Source organism: Solea senegalensis, linkage group LG11, assembly GCF_019176455.1.
Source record: "Solea senegalensis isolate Sse05_10M linkage group LG11, IFAPA_SoseM_1, whole genome shotgun sequence".
NCBI lineage: Eukaryota > Metazoa > Chordata > Actinopteri > Pleuronectiformes > Soleidae > Solea > Solea senegalensis.
Window position 1 is genome coordinate 4,836,731 of NC_058031.1, and position 18,560 is coordinate 4,855,290.

Below are 18,560 nucleotides of genomic sequence, written 5' to 3' on the forward strand. Positions count from 1 at the left end.
ATCTATCATTATTATTTGACTTCAAATCACACTAAGAAAACATATGTATTTTATATATTCAGTTTAGGCCTTACACAACAGACTTTTAAGAAAGAAGAAATCTCTGGCAGAACCGGACTGAAGAGAGTCTGAAAGGAGAGGGACACAATACTACCACCACCTCTACTACTACTACTACCACTACTACTACTACTACTACTACCACTAATACCACTACTACCACCACCACTACTTATACTACCACTACTACTAGGATTACTACCACTACTACTACTAATGATAAAATAATAATAATCATCATCACATCTGGAGCTTGAAATTATTGGGTTTTATTTAAATGATTGGCACTTTAATTTTGAAAAAGGTAACCGGAAGTGATGCGTCTGTCTTCCCCTTCAGTCTTGACTGTGGTGCTCGGAGCTGAGAGAGGGTCAGGGGGAGGAGAGGCAAGGGAGTGGAGCGAGAAGACGACAAGAGAAGATCAGCCACAGGGTGACCAAATTAGGCGCACCATCCTCGGACAGTGAGGCCGCTGAATGCTCCTCCACCCTGACAGCTCCACCCGACGACCACCGCGCGGAGGAGGCATCATCCCGATCCTGAACGCTGGCGATTGTCCTGTCGGGGGAACAGCGCGAGAAGATGGTCACGGTGAGTCCACGTCTTTCTCCATGTAAACTGACGCTGACACACACACACACACACACACACATACACACACAGCAAGCCCACATATAATAACAACAACAGTGATAATAATAATAATAATGATAGCTAATGTGTCTCACATGAAGCGCCCGCTCTACCACTTGTCTGTCAATACTCTCCATTTCTGCTGCTGCTGCTGGAGTGAATGACATAGCTGGCGACAGTTGCTGTAAGGCCTACGCACACACATACACACGCGCGCACACACGCGCACACACACACACACACACGAAAAACAGTCAGTAAATGTCCAATATTAACATTACACGTGTGTGAGGCATGAGATAATGAGACTGAGCTGCATCACGTGTGTTCTGCTGTTAACACAAACATATGTCCAGTTCTATATGTGTATAGTTCTATATATATATATATATATACATATGTGTGTGTGTGTGTTGTTTTAAATGAGTGTTAGTCCTCCACTCATTTACTGACAGATGCTGAGGAATGTGCAGCAGCACCAACATGTTTATATTCTGTGTGTGTGTGTGTGTGTGTGTTTATTTGTCCATGTTTGTCTGTCAGTGCACTATAATCCTGCGCGCTACTGCTTTGCTGCGGGCTGAACATTTGGATAAATAAATAAATGAATAAACACACTCACATACATGAAACACACACACACATAGGGAGATAGATAGGTGTGTGCATGTGAATGTGTGTGTGTGTGTGTTAAGTTGAGCTACCGGACGAATGGCTTCATGGTTCCCGCTATGGCTGTCACACAGGCCACAGTGTTATGTAACAAGAAGCCTACGCTGTTTGAATGCCCCGCTCCTATCCCCTCTCTCTCACACACACACACGCGCGGACACCCACACGTGCACGCGCGGCATGCATGCCTTCCTGTGCATGGCTTTCATACAGCGGATCACAAACACATCATCATCATCATCAAGAAGAAAGAAAGAAAACAGATGGAATGCAGGGTATATATATATATATATATATATATATATATATATATATATATATATATATATATTAAGCATTGTGATTGCATGATCTATGTATGCATCTGTATCGTGTCAATGACGGGAGAGAGAGGACATGTCTGGCCTCCGTGAGTGGTTGTGCAGTACAGTATAATGCTGCTGTTTGCGCCTGTAACAATGTAACAGAGTGTGTGTGGATGACTGTCCGGTTGAAAATGTCTTCTGCGAACAGTCAGAGAGTCAGAGTCACCCCCGCCTTCCATTCCCTGCCTTCCCCGCCTCCCCCCTCTCTCTCACTGTGTGTGTGTGTGTGTGTGTGTAGGCACCAGGCAAACACGCACCAAACGCGACTGTGGCAACGCTTGCAAAAAGGGTACAAGCGCAAGTCGACCTTGTGCAGGGGAGTGAGGGACGCAGCAGCGGCAGCCGGTGAGGTGGAGGGGAGGCGTGTGTGTGAGTGTGAGAGAGAGGGAGGAGGTGGAGGAGGAGGAGGAGGTGTGGTGTTCTCCTTGAATGTGGTCGATCCGCTGCCAGCTGCTGGGAGGAGGGACACAGCCCGGACGGATACGTGCCAGAAAAGGGCGCATGTATGCACGCACGCACGGACGCAGGCAGGCGGGCTGGCTGGCGAGATATAGCGACGAAATGCTATTTTTTTGCTGCAGTAACTCAGCATGACTTTCTGGTGAAAGTGCCGGTCGAGGAGGAGGCAGCGGCTGCAGCAGCAGCAGAAGCGGTGGCTGCGTTTGCGTATCTGCGTGTGCGCACTGTGCGGATCTCAGAGCGTCTGGAGGCCTGGTCAGTGCTTAGACCAGATGATGGCAGTGGCTGCTGAGGCTGCAGACTCTACTGTGCGTGTGTGTGTGTTCATAATTCATTCAGGACATAGATGATCTCTCCACCGAGCTGTTATTACATCTGCTATTGACTAAGTGCTTTAAGGATGTTATATCGTGACATCACAGCAGATATAAATAACATAGAAAGGTGATCAGGTCAACATAAAGATGCATCTGGCCCACTTTAAAGGGACAGTTCGGGTTTCCAGGTTTTTCCATGAACCAGCCTTGGTGCATGGACGCCGATAACGTGACTAACACAGGACTTACACAATGAAACTGTTAGTTTGCATGATTCCATCAGTAAATTCAAATGATGTTATGTTGTGACTTCGGGGTTAGCAATGCTTTGTTTGGATTTATCCAAATGACACAACATTACCACAAGAGGTAAAGAGATAAAAACAGCAGCTCCAAGGTCTCATTAAGCAAAAAATCAACACATTTTCTCTCTGGACTTGGATGCAGTAGAGTGACTGGACTGCAGACTTCAGTTTCTTGAAGAGCAAGTCAGAGATCGCAAACACAAAAGAGTCGGAGTAAGTGAAATTGCAAAGAAAAAGTGTTTTTTCAAACAAATGAAATGCAATCATTTTAAATCATTCATTTGATATTTTACTATTTTTTGATTTTGCGGTTCATTTTTGTTTGATCAGTTCATAAAGTGTTGTTTGCCTCTTCGTGAAAAGATATTGACACAAATCTAATTCCCGGACCAAGACCAGTAACTAGTAATGTCTCAGCAGCGATGGGTTTAATCTAATGCAAAAAGAGCTGCAGATCCTGTCATGGTGTATATATTATTACTGTGTGGATATTTGTCTTGACAGTGTTCCTGTTGTCCAGCAGCATTTATCTGTGTTTGTTCCCCATCTTTTATGATTGTACGTGATGATAAACAGAGCCACAGTTAAGAAAAGGTGTCCTTTTTTTATCTTCGGCCACAGCTGCCTCCAAAACGCTGATATTTTGTGTTTGTGCCAGAGCTCATGGTCGCGCACAAGGGTCAAACCGACCAAGTTCTGGTTCACCTTTAAAGAAGTGCTGTCCCGGTCTTTGTGCCCCATAGATTTGAAAGCCTCTTGTTTTACCTGTAGCTTTTTATACATGAGACAAAATCTCAAGTGTGTGCCTGGTTATCCAGGAAATTAGATTAATGTGCATTTAGCAGAAAATTCGATGCATTTTATATCCGGTAAAATCTGTGACGAAGGAGTGCTTTGTGAAGTCTGAATGCAGCTGGGAATGCTGAGTCCTCTGCCTTTCACTCTGTCTCCATTTGTAGTCTATGGGGAAAAAATGGCACAATGTAAAATATTTCAAAAATAGGAAATATTGGACAATAATTGCAATAATAATTGTGGGAGTTTAGCAACCAAAAAGGGATGGAAGAATATGAAGTTTTATTAACGATAATAAACAATAGGAAAAGATTGGGAATGCTGACTCAACAATAAGTCACTGAATGTGACACGGGCCTGTTTACTAACACGAGTCTTAGCACTGACACAAGCTGTCAACTTTATTTCCATGCATTAATGTGTCTCATCTGATGTATCTGGCTTTTCCTGTTTGTCACTTTTCACAATTTTTACTGTGCATTTGTCCTGTAGACCCAGCAGAAGCCGTGGAGATAGAGGCCTGGCAGCAGTGACGAGTCTTCACATTAACTGTGGTCCCCGATTCCTGGCTCTGGCACAAACATCTGGAGCTTTTGTGAAGTGACTGGCACTTCCCGCCCCACCCCGCCCCAACTCCAGTCACTACCACCCTGCAGCCCTGCAGTGTGGCCTCCACACACACCCCTCCTCACTACTACAGAATTTTGTCCAGGGGGATAAATGAGTGAACCGGCAGCAAGAAAAAGGGCGGGGACATGTACCAGAACCCCAACAGGTAAATGTACAATCGCAGATTGATAGAGGAGGAAGTGTTCTTGTTGTGTCTCTCACCTGTACTCACAGTTTCTCTGTCTGCCCTCTTAGAATGTCCTGGTTCAGTGGTTTCCTAGTTGCCAGGGTGGACGACCGAAAGACTGCGTGGGGGGAGCGCAATGGCAAGAAATCCAAACGGAAGGGAGGCTCATCTCTCTGCAACCCGCGTTACATGAGCTGTCTGCGGGACCCGGATGCTATGGAACCCCCCTCCGGAGCCCCCCTCCACCAGCATCACCGCGGAGGGGTGGCAGGGGCTGCGGGAGGCGGGGGCAACTTTGGCGTCCGCTGCGGCTGGCAAGAGGACCACTACGGCAAAAGGGGCATGCCTCACGGGGAAGGGGTGGGGTTGAAATCGGTTAACTTGGGCTTTGAGGACGGGGAGCTGAAAGGAAGGAAAGCGGGGTGTAATGGAGGAAGTGGCGACATGGGTGACGAGGGCCCCAACGGCGCAGCAGGGGTGGTGACGGCTGCGGACTGCTGGCACAGGGTGGTGCGGGTGTTCCAGTCCAAGAAGTTCCAGTCCCGCAAACTGGAACGCTTATACCAGCGTTACTTCTTCAGGCTGAACCAGAGCTCCCTCACCATGCTCATGGGGGTCCTTGTGATCGTGTGCGGCATCATGCTGACCTTCCACTGTGTCCACGCCGCCCCTCACGTGGCCTACGCATCGGCACTCTCCGTGGCGATGGCCCTCTTCATGGCTCTCATGGTGGTTTGCAACCGCAACGGCTTCCACCAGGACTACATGTGGATGGTCAGTTACCTGGTGATCGGCGTCTTGGTGTCGGTGCAGGTGTTTGGGGTGCTCATGGTGGCACCCAGGAGTGCTTCAGAGGGCATATGGTGGTCAGTGTTCTTCATCTACATCATCTACACGCTGCTGCCGGTGAGGATGAGGGCGGCGGTGCTGAGTGGAGCGGTGCTGTCCATCATCCACGTGGTCACGACATGGCAGATTAACCAGGAAGACGAGTTCCTCTGGAAACAGGTGAGAGATTCTCTTTGTTTGTTTTGGCGCCAGTGGTACTTTTGTTTCAACTTTCTTTCATGAAGACGTCTACACTGCAATTCTTTCTGATTAATCAAGTTTATGGATCAACTTTTCCTCACTTTGAACATGTTGATCCTTTGATGAGTCCAACAGCACGGATGCATGTTGTGGAGCCAAGTTTTGCTCAGGTTCTAAAGATTTTATTTGGATGATCTGGCGTGATGAGAGTTGAAGAGACTGTTCTATATTTGGAAAAAATATCACAGTGGCTTTGTCCAGCTAGTAATTCTGTCATGCAAAGATCAAGTTGTGCTTGTCTCATTCTGCCAATAGTCAAGTGAAAGTTTATTTGCAGTATATTGTACTTTTGAAGCGACCATAGTGGGCCAAAGTATGGAACATGATTAAACTATAGGATTAAAACATAGGAACAAATATGCATCTAAAGAGAATAAATAGAGAAAACAAAAAGCAATAAAAATAACTTTAACATCATAGATCTTGAGCAGATGAAATCAGGTCTGAAGCTCACTTTGAATTGAGAGGACGTGTGTTGATATAAATGTCAGTGACTCTCTCAGTAAAAGTCCATCCTTCTATCTTCAAACTGGATCTTGCAGAAGCATCAGGTTGGTTGACGTCAGTGCTTTTGATGGCGCATTCAGCCAAAGAATATTTGAATATAACAGAAAAACAAACCACCTCTTCAGGGTTCAGTTGTATTCAGGTTATATTAACATGTGGCTATATTGGCAACATTGCAAAAATGGTAAACACAGCATGGACACATTGACACAAGGAGCTACTGTTTTTGGCTGAGACAGTGTGGACGGTGTAGCTTACAGTTGTCCATATACATTTCCAGGGAGAGCATTTGCATGGCTGTGTTGTTGAATCCTGGTTCAACTGAGGGCCTTTCTGTGTGGAGTTTGCATGTTTTCCTCATGTGCGCGTGGGTTTCCTCTTGATTCTCCTGTTTCCTCCCACAGTCCAAAAACATGCAATCATATGTGCATGTGAATGTGACAGTGAATGGTTGTTCATCCCTGCGATGACTTGTCCAGATTGTTCCCCAGCTCTATGTCAGCTGGGAGTGGCTTCAGTTTGCCACGACCGTCATGTTGAGGATAAAGCGGTGGACAATGAACATAATAATAATAAAAATCTGCTGTTTTTCATCAGCTTGTTGCTCTCTGTCAAAGCTACTTGTTTCTTTTAGAGCTGAAGTTAGCCGTCTGCTGCTGGAAATTGGGTCAAAGAGTATGGATGAGCTGACGCAACACTCAGTGTCAATACTGGTCCAAACCCCAGTGGATTAGCTGTATCAGAAAAATCCTTCATATCACATAAATGCTTTACTAAACACAGACTTCTAAAGTGTAAAGTGTTAAATCATGACGTGGGCTGTTTATTTCTTCTTTATGAGGCAGAATATTTGTCACATTATGTTTTTGAAATGGCTGGAATCTGTGTCAAACATCAAAAGTGGTACGAGCCATCCCTGAAGGTTTGCTGCGGTGCATCATGAGAAGAGACACCTTTGACAAATATTAACTAACTATAACTATATTAACTATATTAACTTAACTGCTCTAAATAGGATTCAGCTTCACATTCCTGCCAACTATTAATTCATTAACAAACGGTGTCTGGACCAATATTAATACTGCCAATAATACATGCGTCTCAAATGAACTCATATCTAACACAGTGACGTACATAGTGGAGATTTGTTCATGGGGGAGACACAATACAATATCTGAGGACACTGTTGCGCTTCAGTTTCCTAAAACAAAAATAATGACAATAATAGTTAAAAAAAAATCAACTTTGCACTGATGAAAGGATTAATCGAATATTGATTGATAACGAAATACATTTTTTTGATAATTGATTAATTGGTTAATTAAGTTCTTTAATTTTTTTTGTTTCTTATATGTGAATATCTTCTGCTTTCTTTGTTCCATATGAACTCAAAACATATTTATTCAGAATGACTTAAAATTCAGTAGCATGCCAACACATTTTTCTAATTTTATTGATTCTTATTTTATTATGCTTTTGTGGATTTTATTACTTATTTTAAAAGTTTATCCTTTCCGTTTTATGTGAAGCAAAAGTGCTATGTAAATAAACATTAATTGACTGATTAATCGATTCTTGGTTGCAGCATTCGTTTGAAGCCACTGTAAGATTAAAGTAGGTAAAATCAGCGTAATAACTGGTCACATGATCATGTCTCATCCTGTATTTAAACTGATATTTATGATACCATGTGAAGTGGCTGCACAGCTGGTGCTGTGTACGTACACACAGTGTATATTTATCTATATATATCTCTATATATATAGAGAGAGATGTAAATATGCATGCATGCCACCGTGTTGTATCTGCATGTTTATATTTACTCTGAAGAGTCCTGCTGAAGGTCAGTGGGCTGCCCCGACTCGGCTGGACCGCTCTGTGTGTGTGTGTGTGTGTGTGTGTGTGTTTGTGTGCTGTTGTGGGACAGTGGGAGAATACCATGATATAAAGCGGTATCACTCAGGTCTCTGTGCTCTCACACAAGGGACGCTTTGTACTTTCTCCAAGGGTGGGGTGATGGCCGGGCCCAGTATGGTAGCTGCCTGCTCTCTGTGCAGCCGGAGCTGCTTTTTTACAACTGTTCATATCCTTGGGGAGAAGTTTTAATGGCGAGACCATTACAAGAAAACAATAAGGGGATATAGAGCCAAACGCTGTGAGCAATCAGAGACATGTTCTCACGTGCGTTCGCTGGATTTCTGACAATGTTGTGATTGTTTGTTGTACACATGTGGAGGGAAGTACAGGAGAGAGTACAAGGTTTGGGGAATCGTGGGAAGTCGCTAACATCCATGAATGATATACCAGAGTACAATCCATCACGACATTGTTTGCCGTCGTTTAACTGAATGAATGTCATGAGATAGCTGCAGCAGCGGCAAGGCTGTTTATTCCCGAGCTCGTCAGCGTGCAAAGTGTGACACGGTGATACGGCGTCATTAATCACTGCTTTACGCTTGTGTACAACTATTTCCTCTTTCTGCAGTAACTCATTAACCTCACTGGGTTTCTGTGGGTGACTACGGATATCGTCGGATTTTATGTGGTGGTTTACGGATAATGCTATGTTATACTTTAGTGCTGCAGGCAGTGTTGTAATGTAGCAGAGGATCTGTACTTTTCCTCCACTGCATTTCCTTTAACTATCTTTGTTGCTCGTTACGAGGAGAAGAGTTGGTTATGGTCTGTATTTATACTTTACACTATAGTTTTGTCACTCACACATCGTTCATACCCATTCACACGCTGCAACATTGGGTCGTGTCTTGCTCAAGGACACACATAGACTAGCAGGCAGCCAGGAATTTAACCCTCAGCCTTCCAGTTGAGAGACAACTCGCCCTACCACTGAGCCACTTTGGCTCAATCCTAACTTCTCACTTTTTTAATACTTTTACTTCTAAATCTTAAGTACAGTTTACATCAGAAAATGACTTTTGATACTTAAGTGCAGTAAATGTTATATACTTTAAGACCTTTACTTAAGTAATAATATAAAAATAGTGGCATTTTCTGGTCAGATACTTGTACTTTTACTCAAGTATCCCTTTAAGGTACGAGACTGGCTGCAGGTATAAAGTTGTGAATACATCTGTACAGCTGTGTTCAGTTTGAAATTGTATTGCTGACTGGGACAGTAATGTTGGATTTATACTCATTGCACTTATAAAATGTCTTGAGTGAGAGAAAGTGTGTATTTTGGACATTTGTAAGTTGCTTCATGCCCCAGTATCATTTTTCAACTGTCAGACCAAAACATAATCTCCCTGTTGCTCTCTTGATTGTTTCACTGGACACCTCCTTTCTTGTCCTCCTCCGTTATATCAAGGACTCCATGAAATCCATCATTTACATACTGTATAAACCCATGTTTATCAAGTTTATTGTCATTTTTTGGCAAAGAAAGTCTTTCATTCATTGTCAAGCGCTTTATCCTCCACATGAGGGTCGTGTGGGGCGCCGGAGCCAATCCCAGCTGATATAGGCGGAAAGACAAAAGATGAACGCTCACACTCACACCTACAGTCAAACAGTGTCCAATTAACCTCTGCATGTTTTTGGAATGTGGGAGGAAACTATAGTAACCAGAGGAAATCCACACACACACACACACACACAGGGAGAACATGCAAACTGCACACATAAAGGCCAAAACTGGGATGTGAACCGGCAACCTTCTTGCTATGCGGCAACAGTGCTGGCCACGTGTTCCGCCGCTTGGCACCTCAAAGAAGAAAATGAATGAGTTATCGTCGATACTTTTTTTTGGTCATTGACAAATCAATCAGCGAGTAAGTAGAGTGGAGCTATTTGTGCGTCACAGTCTCTGTTTGTGTTTCCCTTTTTTATTTTAAACTCAAGGTTTGCAGAGGAATATAAATGACCCACATATGAAGTTCACACATGAAAGATGTGGTCACTGCCTCAAGCTGTTTGGCTTCTCCCCCACCCCCCCAGCCCCCAACCCCGACTTTCCTGCCTCAGAAAGTAGAGCAAAGGGTCAGAGATCAAAGTCAGTGTTGCTACTTTTGGGTCAGCAGCACAGCGACAAACTCCAAACCACGGGAGAGCGGCAGCCGCAGTAAAGATCATTTAAAGTCTAACAATCCAGTTTCTCAAGGAAAAAAAAACACAGTTATTTATCCGAGTTATGACCGTTCAGCTCTTTTGTAATGAAAGGATTCTATATGCCGCGTTTAAAACAGTTGTGTGGATGTTTCCTGAAGTTGTCGATCAAATCCGCTCATGATGTTTAAAAACATGATTATCACGAGACGGTTGTTTCTGAAGTTGTATTGTTCTTGTGGTGTTTTGTGTTTTTATTTTTGGTACGCGTGTTTTTGCAGGTGCGTTTAGCAGAATCTGATGTACTGTACTTGTTTCCACGTATTTGACGTTCGCTGTTCTAGCCTTACCAGCCGCAGTGGTTTCTTATGTTTTGGATACACACACACACACAGACACACACAGGGCCTTGCTCTGCTGTTTCTTCTCATTTTTTGTTTTGCCAGTGTCTCTGATCCTCGGACTCCTCAGCTGAAATCAATTAGCTGCAGCAGTAGAGCACACACATGTGCGTGATCCACCCAGTGACCCATCAACACACACACACACACACACACACACACACACCACATCCCATCCTTTGTTCTGGTTAAGGCCTTCTCTCTTGAATGTTTGTTTGAATTGAATCTATTGTCCTGCATCTTACGCGCCTGTTTAAGTATGAATGTTGTCACGATTTATACATGTTTTATACATGTTCGCTTCACACCGATCTGTGCTGATAATGTTCTTCAATGGAAAACTATTGGATTTAGTCTCGGACACGTCTTAAAGCTGTACATTCTTGACTGCGGCAAGTATTTGCTTTATGTCCCCAACAATGGCGAGCATTGTTGTGTGGATGTTGTTGACACAAGGACTGTGAGAGGTCGAAGACTGGTTCCTAAAAATATCCAGCCCGTGGCGTTTTCATGTTAACTGTTGCGTCACATGGAACAGTCTTATCAGAGCCTGCGTCAGAGCACCAGGCAGGTTCATCTGTCCCCATCGTTTCTCTGCATTTATACATGCTGGACCTGGACTTTCACAATCTCACAAGCCACACACACACATAAACACAGGCTCACGCATCCCTATCCCTTTAAGTACTCTTATAGTCTTGGACAGCTTAACCAAAGTGTTATCCCTAACTTTAACCATAACCAGCAGATGCCTAACCCTAACCTGACCACAATTCAAATCTTAAGTCTAAATCTTAATTCTGCCTCAGTAGGATCAGGTTTTGGTCTGACTGAGGACTACTGGTCCTGACAAGGTCAGTGTTTATGCCAGAAGAAGGTCCTTAAGTGGTAACAAACACAGATTTAAGCCACTTATGAAAGACCTTTTAAGCTTATGATATCTTAAAAATATGATCGCTATGTTCGCCAGTAGACGACTTTTCTGTAAACTGCTCACTGCCCGCACCAAAGTCCGTAGAGAAAACCAGTAACTGCTGTGTCCCTGCGATATAAAAACACTGTTTTTACTCTATGAGCTTTGGTGCAGGAGAGTGAGCGGTCTACAAACAGGAAAGGCTTATAAAAATGAGTGAACACAATTGTAGACTTAAGCAGGTGTAGATTTTATGAGGTATTTTTATTAGGTGCAAGTTTTATTAGTGGCTCAATTTTTTTTTGTTTCCTTTTTTACCTGCTGGCGGCCATTTTATCATCTAAGACCGAGTCTCTGACTCCTTGGTGGTTTCATGGTGGTGCAAGCAATTCAAAGTCAGTACCTCATTTAAATCTGAACTGAATCTCTTCATCTATTTAAACTGCATAGACTGACCAAACTTCCAAACCGTAACTCTTCAGTGCAGATGCATGCGTATGCTTCTGCACACGCCAGGGACCGTTTTATTGTTATTTCATCGAAAAAAAGTGTTCTTTCTTTCAAAAGATACCAATATAAAGATCACATAATTTCTACTTTTAAAAGTAGAAATGTAAAACACAGGTTTTCCCTTCGACGTGATGGCGAACCACGAGCATACGACTGCTGAGCTGTCACATAGGCCATGTAATAGCCTGGACAATGACACATTGTTTGATTGACACACATAGAGACAAACCACATACATGCTGCTTTAACAGTTTATTATTGTTAAAAGGTCGTCAGAACGTGATAAACGTCGGTGTAAAATCAGGAATGTTTTAGTGTTTTGACGTGCGACTTGAAACGGGGAAAGACAAACTAGAACGAGACAACCTAATCCCTCAAAAGCCCTTTCAGACTGCCAAATTGTCCTTATAAACATAGAATAACACAATACACTACACAAAGGTGAAGGGGCTGCTCATGTAGTTTATTTATGGACCTGGATGATTTAAAAAAAAAAGTAATCTTTGTTACTAAAAGCAGACCCTGGTGCATTCTGTGATGATTTGTGGTCTTTGACCACAGCAGAGACAATGGTCTAACCCCTAAAAGCCCATTAAACAACACGGAGGACAGATTTGGCCTTTACGTGGGCTCCGGGTCAGGAGACCGCCAATGTGTTTCACTGGTCTCCATGTCAAGCTCCCACTAAGTGTTTAAAGTGTTCTGTATTAAGATAGAGGGGAAAAGACGCTGCTGCGATGCACTCAGACAAACGGACATTTCCTGTTTTATTTCTAATTTCCAGGATGTTATAAAGACATTGCATATACTTGCACTGTATCAGCTGTTCACTGATTAACCTTATGTGCCCGACGCTGCGAGAAACTCTGATCCCAGCATCAGGTGGTGACGATCGCCTGTGCCAAAGCACCAGCTATAGAATAAGACACCAAGTGTAAGGTAAAGGGAGGAGGCAGTGAGGTGAAAATCCGATATTCTCCCCACGCAGACCTTCCACTGCCTCCTTGATAAATAATTTGTGTGATTAACGCGGCGGCAGCATTTTAACAAGGATACCTGTCACATGTACACTTTGCTCCCGACCGTGATGAGCACTGACTGATCGGATCACACACACCTTTAGTCATGTTTAACCTGTCTTTTTCTTTATTGTGACAGTGTTGTCAGTATGTTTGCGTAAAAATCGGATTGAAAAATGCTCTGCATATGGAAACACACTTCTTACCCCCAGTGAATACCTGGAAATAATAGAACATCATAAACGTAATTAAAAAACAATACAACAGCAGGTCAAGGTTTTAGAGGAAAGAATAAAATAGCACAATCGTGTTGAGGCAGACGCTCTTCATTCAATAAATCAATTTCCCGCTAGTGTGTTTACACTGCGTGTCAAAAGTCTGATTTTAGTCGGACTGTGACAATAGTTCGGCTTTCTTAATGTCATGTAAACACGTTAGTCCGACTAAAATCAAGCTAGTCTTAGTCGGACTAACATACCAGGATAAAGCGATTCATAGTTGGACTATTCCTGCATGTAGACGGACTGGAGTCGGACTTGGCGTTCTGCGCATGCGGTCTTTGCCTTTTACATCAGATGTTTTAAAATAAACGTTCTGCTTTTTTATTGGATGTTTTATAATTTTTTTCCTCTGCATTCTTTTAAATCACGTTGAAAATCAAGAAGATGACAATAATAATTATATTGTAGCATTAAAAATATCATTTTGGTTGAAGAGCTTCTACATACTGGTGATAAAAAATGATTTTGATAATTACCAATGACATTGGGTGGTGTATATCTAGCTATATATATCTTTTTCTATATACAGTATCTATCTATCTATTGATATATATATATAGATATATGTATACATATATCTATATATATGAAATGTGAAAGGATGAGGGTTAAATGGATACAGGCAGTCAATATTTGGATCAATAAGAGCACCGGAAAAGGTTGCAGTCAGTAAAGCATCACTTCTGAGAACGATGGGGAACAAACAACATTGCTACAGTGTGTGTGTGTGTGCGTCTTCTTCCCTCAGTGCCTGTGTTCAGTTAGACCCCGCCGTTGTCATGGAAACAACTACAACTCAAGCAGCCGAGACCCAGTTCAGCTTGCTGGTGTACAGTTTGGTAACCATTGCTTCGAGTAAGAGAAAAGACAAGAAAAGAAAATCAGGTCAAAACTGATTACAGTGGTTTCCTTCTCCACTCAAGCTCCAGTTTTGGTTCTGGAGGAGGGAGGGGTCCTTCCCTCCTCCAGAACCGTCTTTGTCGAGATGAGTCCCTCATTAAATGGGGTGATGAAAGAGGAGAGGTCATACGTGTGGAGGTGGGGGGGAAGGGAAGCACAGGATGTTGTTTGCCAGTTGTTAGGTTCATGGACGTTTATCTGTGGTCACTCACGGTGACTGTGCATGTTTGGAGAGATTCACACGACTTCAAGACAGTTAAATAACTGCCCTTGTTTTCTTCTGCTATTCATTTATGTAAGTTAGTTTCTTTCGCTGGCAAAGATAATTGCTTTTTATTGCTTATTGCAGCATTTTTTTTGTTGCTATAATAGGCTCTTTTTTCCCCCCCGTTCTTTTAACACAGCAGTTATTGCTGAACCTGTTGTCAGTCCACAGCGTGTGAAGCCTAGCAGCCTTGCAGGGGGGCCCATGTGTTCCCAAAGAACTTGATAATATTGTGAAAATAACTCCTTAATTTTCCCTCAAACCTCCCTCTTTTTTATGCAGCTTCTACTTTTCAATGCCAAAATATGCTTTAATAGTCACACTATCTCCACAGAACTCACACCGGCCTGGTTGCCAACACAAATGTGTGTGGTCTGGAGTAGTTTTTGTTTTTAGTGTTGAGGGTTCTGTCTCCCAAGAAACAGGGAGGAAAAGGGAAAACTGACTTATAGTGGCAAAAAAAATGCTATTTTTCTAAAGGTTCCTATGGTTTTGCTCGCCGCTACTGAAGGGGCAAATGTTTGATGTACAGATGCACAAAAAGAAAAAAGGGAAAGGTTTGTAAAGAAAATGGGGGCAACGTGATTTAAGAATCCTTTCAGTACTACTTAAACCATGTGTCGGACCAGTAAAATAATAGCATAATAACCTATAAACAACAGGATCTCCACATTTTCCCCTTTGTTTTATATTTAATGACAAAATTGAAATTTTGAATTCTTGAGAAAAATAAATGCAATTTCAACATTATTATGCACAAGTTACACAAAACATTAAGTCACAGGTGTCTGGAACTGACAAATGTAGTTTTTCACATTATGAGCAGGCAGTTTTGGCCCGCAGGCCGTATGTTTAACACCCCCTGATTTAACCCTGACACTGAGCGCGCTTTGCATTACCGCAATTACGCAACGGTTCGTGCCATCGGAAACAAATTGCAAAGGTTTCTGAAAGCTGAGAATCAAAGCCAACATGTGGTTATTACGGTAATTTCACTCGTGCTGTTGCAGGAAGCCAGCAAATCTAGAGTTCGAAAAACACCTGTACATAGTTTCCATTCTTTTGGCCTGTTTTTGCACATTGAGACTCAAACAAATGTTATTTTAAATATGTTTTCTAGTGTTCAAATTTCAAGTTTAACACGCAAAAATCTGGTATGTGTACAACTACAGTGTTTTTCTTCATTTTAAATTGTTAATACACTATTTTAACATGCAGTAAATTGTACATAACTGCAAAAAAGTAGATTAATGTATACTCGCATGTATATGTTTGAAGATGAGAAAGAGAGACAGAAAAGTAGTTATTGCATTCATCCCAACAGTAGTCACGACTGTCGCTGTGTTCAGTGTTTTTATTTCCCCCAAAGAAAATGTTTGTTGCAATGAAAAATGTTCCTGAAATAAATTTCACTTTGGGGAGCAGAAACTATTACAGCTTATTTGAAGCATTTCCTGCTATGATAGATTATATCAGCCGCCCATTTTCTTTTATGATTCATGCCATGCATTAGTTAGTTATTCAGTTGGGCTCATACACACTATTCTTCTTAAATACACAAGAAATACATCACTAATTGACAAACTCCTGCTCCTAATGGAGTCTTGAGTAAACTGCGTTTATTATTATGAATGACCACATTACAGAAAAATAAACGTGTTGATGTCTTATTGAAACACATATTTCTCTGTAAATGAGGTCTGGAGTGACAATAAATTAAAGTGTGATTAATTGACAATTGAGTTACAGTGTTATAATGTGTGAATATGGCGATTTTAGACACAGCAAAACAAATACAATCAGATCTTTTTCTAATGAAGAAATGAATTTATAAGATTAATGAGCGGCTTTGTGGTCTCTTTGTACTTTGTAAACATCCATGATGTTTCAACTTCCGGTTATATTTCCCGTAATATTCATATTCCCCTGCTGCGTGTGCATGATTTTAACATGAAATTATGAAACTATTTTGTAAATTCAGGCTATTTACGTTCACGTCTTATACAAATGATTTCATTCACGGTGGCTTATTACCACTTTTCCACGTCTAAAATCTAAATGTCACAGTGTTGAGCAGGGGTCTCGGGGGCCACTGAGTGTCTAGTTTGGCCAGTCGGGGGCTGGTCAAGTGAAAAAATCTTACTCCAACTCTTTGTGAAACATATAAACATTATTATATATATGACGATGTTTCACATAATTCTAAAATAAAAGTGTTTTGTTTTGTTATGGGGCGATTTGTATGATGCATAATGAATCTATTATTAAAAAAAACATACAGAAATAACTGTGGTGGGCCGAATGAAATTGACTGGGGGGCTGCATGTGGCCCACGGGACGCAACTTTGAGACCTCTGGTCTTGAGTATCTACCAATACCAACATTAGTTTGTCTTTTTCATCTTTTGTGCCAAAATAAATGCATGCAAACTCAGTCTGACCCAGAATGTGTATATTAACTTGATATATTTTGTTTTCCTGTATCCGGTTCACGAGAGAGTAAAAGGATTTCCGTGGTGTGTGTGTGAATGTGAACGTTCTGTATTTTACCAAAAGCTTTAGATAATGAATGAATGAATGAATGAATGTTTTGTTTACATTGTGCTGCTTCTTTTTCATTTTGTTGGATGTTGTTCCTGGAAAACCATTTCCTTAGAAAGGACAAAACTGCCCTGCTGTTCACCCAATCCCTCGTCTTTAGACATGACAAAAGTGACACGGGCGGGTTATTGTGTCTCCACAGATTAAAGGATTATTATTAAGGATTATTTAACATTTACCAGGTTGAGACACAAGTGTGTATGTGTGTCCGCTCACAGAGCATCTCTCACCTTTTAGTGTATAGTCAGTGTATAGTGAAGACGAAAACAGAGTGACAGACAGTGTGAGCAGCCATGACTTGACTCTTTATCTGCTGATGCGGTTCTGGTCATTCCAGATAAGAGCTGTGTGTAGACACGACGCTCAGGCTGAGTACACAACACACAGCAGCAGCTGCCTGACACACACACACACACACACTCTGTAACAAAGGCTGAAAGTGAGAGTGCGCAGGAAATGAAAGAATATGTAAACAAAAAGCCAACACTCACAGTGAAAGTTAGACGTGAGAGACTCTTGTTGTGTGTTTTGCGACAAGTGAAAGTGTCGTCATCGTGTTTTTGGTTTTCCAGAGTGTGTTTTACACGGCCTGATGTAACGCAGATGTTCTAAGGAGTTTCCAGATGTTCCTCAAAGGCCGGGGCTAAGCTCTCGTTGGCTCGAGTTCAACAGCCAAATTGTGATCAGTCACCGCTCTCCCTCTGGAGAATTCTAGAATCAGCGGCTCTCTCTCTCTCTCTCTCTAAAGACGTTTACTGGACGCCGCGGCTTCGTGCTTTATTCCATGTCAGCAGGAAATAGTGTTCATGTTGTGTTTACGCGCAGTGACCTCGACAGTCTACGAAAGCTGCGGGTCGTGTGAAATTAAGCAGGATCAGTCAGTCAATCGACAGATTGTCTAACTCCTCCCACAAACTGTGCAACTAACAGCAATCATATTTTTAATGCAAAAATACAATTGTTATTGTAATCCATTCATTTTCAAATGGACTGTTTTACAAAAGAAACAAACAGTAAAGCACATTTTTATTTCTTGATTAAGATAATTATAATTATAATTATTTACTTGCTTTCCTGAACAACTTTTTGAAAGTATTTATCTTTTATCGTTTTTACGACGGGTAATGTATTTGTTAAGAACTCTATGTTATTGATTTATCATGTTTTTGTCCAATACTGTAGTAGGTAAAACAATTATTTTATGCTTATATTATATATATTCAGGTGAATTGTTAACCGCTTCCGACTACTTAATGTCCTGTAAGAAAATGAGACATTAACCCCTTCCTGGTAATCTGTGTGGTTTGCGTTTCCACCGCACCACAAAGTTACGGAAAACGACGCTTGTTTCTCATCGTCCATCCCCTTGTCGTACGTCCTTTTCTCCATATTATTGAAATGACTGATAGCGAAATGAATACGTTCTTCTTGCCACATCTTATTTTAAAGGTCTTGCAGCTGCACTGTCTTAATCAGTGTTCTTCAGCACACAGCCCCGCCCCTCTGGAGTTCCTGGTAATCTAAGAAAGTCCCTAGTCATGAGTAGGTTCTTCTTTTGGTGGTCTTGTTTGGGGTCTAGAGAAAGGTTTTCGACGGGGACGCGCCAAG

At 42.0% G+C, this 18,560-nt stretch overlaps 1 protein-coding gene and 1 long non-coding RNA gene across 3 annotated transcripts in view; one reads left to right on the plus strand and one right to left on the minus strand.

The window, feature by feature from the left end:
- Positions 1-313: 313 nt before the first annotated feature.
- On the minus strand, positions 314-977 carry LOC122777067. The gene is made up of 2 exons (XR_006361283.1): positions 789-977; positions 314-684 (listed from the first exon to the last, which is right to left on the minus strand). It is a non-coding gene; the product is annotated as an uncharacterized LOC122777067 (long non-coding RNA).
- LOC122777042 (adenylate cyclase type 6-like) overlaps positions 377-18,560 on the plus strand; it is a 47,653-nt gene continuing 29,469 nt past the window's right edge. The window contains exons 1-3 of one of the 2 annotated variants that reach the window (XM_044037981.1): positions 377-651; positions 4,099-4,381; positions 4,471-5,410. In XM_044037981.1, coding sequence (XP_043893916.1) covers positions 4,362-4,381; positions 4,471-5,410 — 960 coding nt within the window. In that variant the 5' untranslated portion in view covers positions 377-651; positions 4,099-4,361. Of the gene's footprint in view, positions 652-2,166; positions 2,445-4,098; positions 4,382-4,470; positions 5,411-18,560 lie in introns of those variants that run through there. The other variant, XM_044037982.1, reaches the window with a different exon arrangement.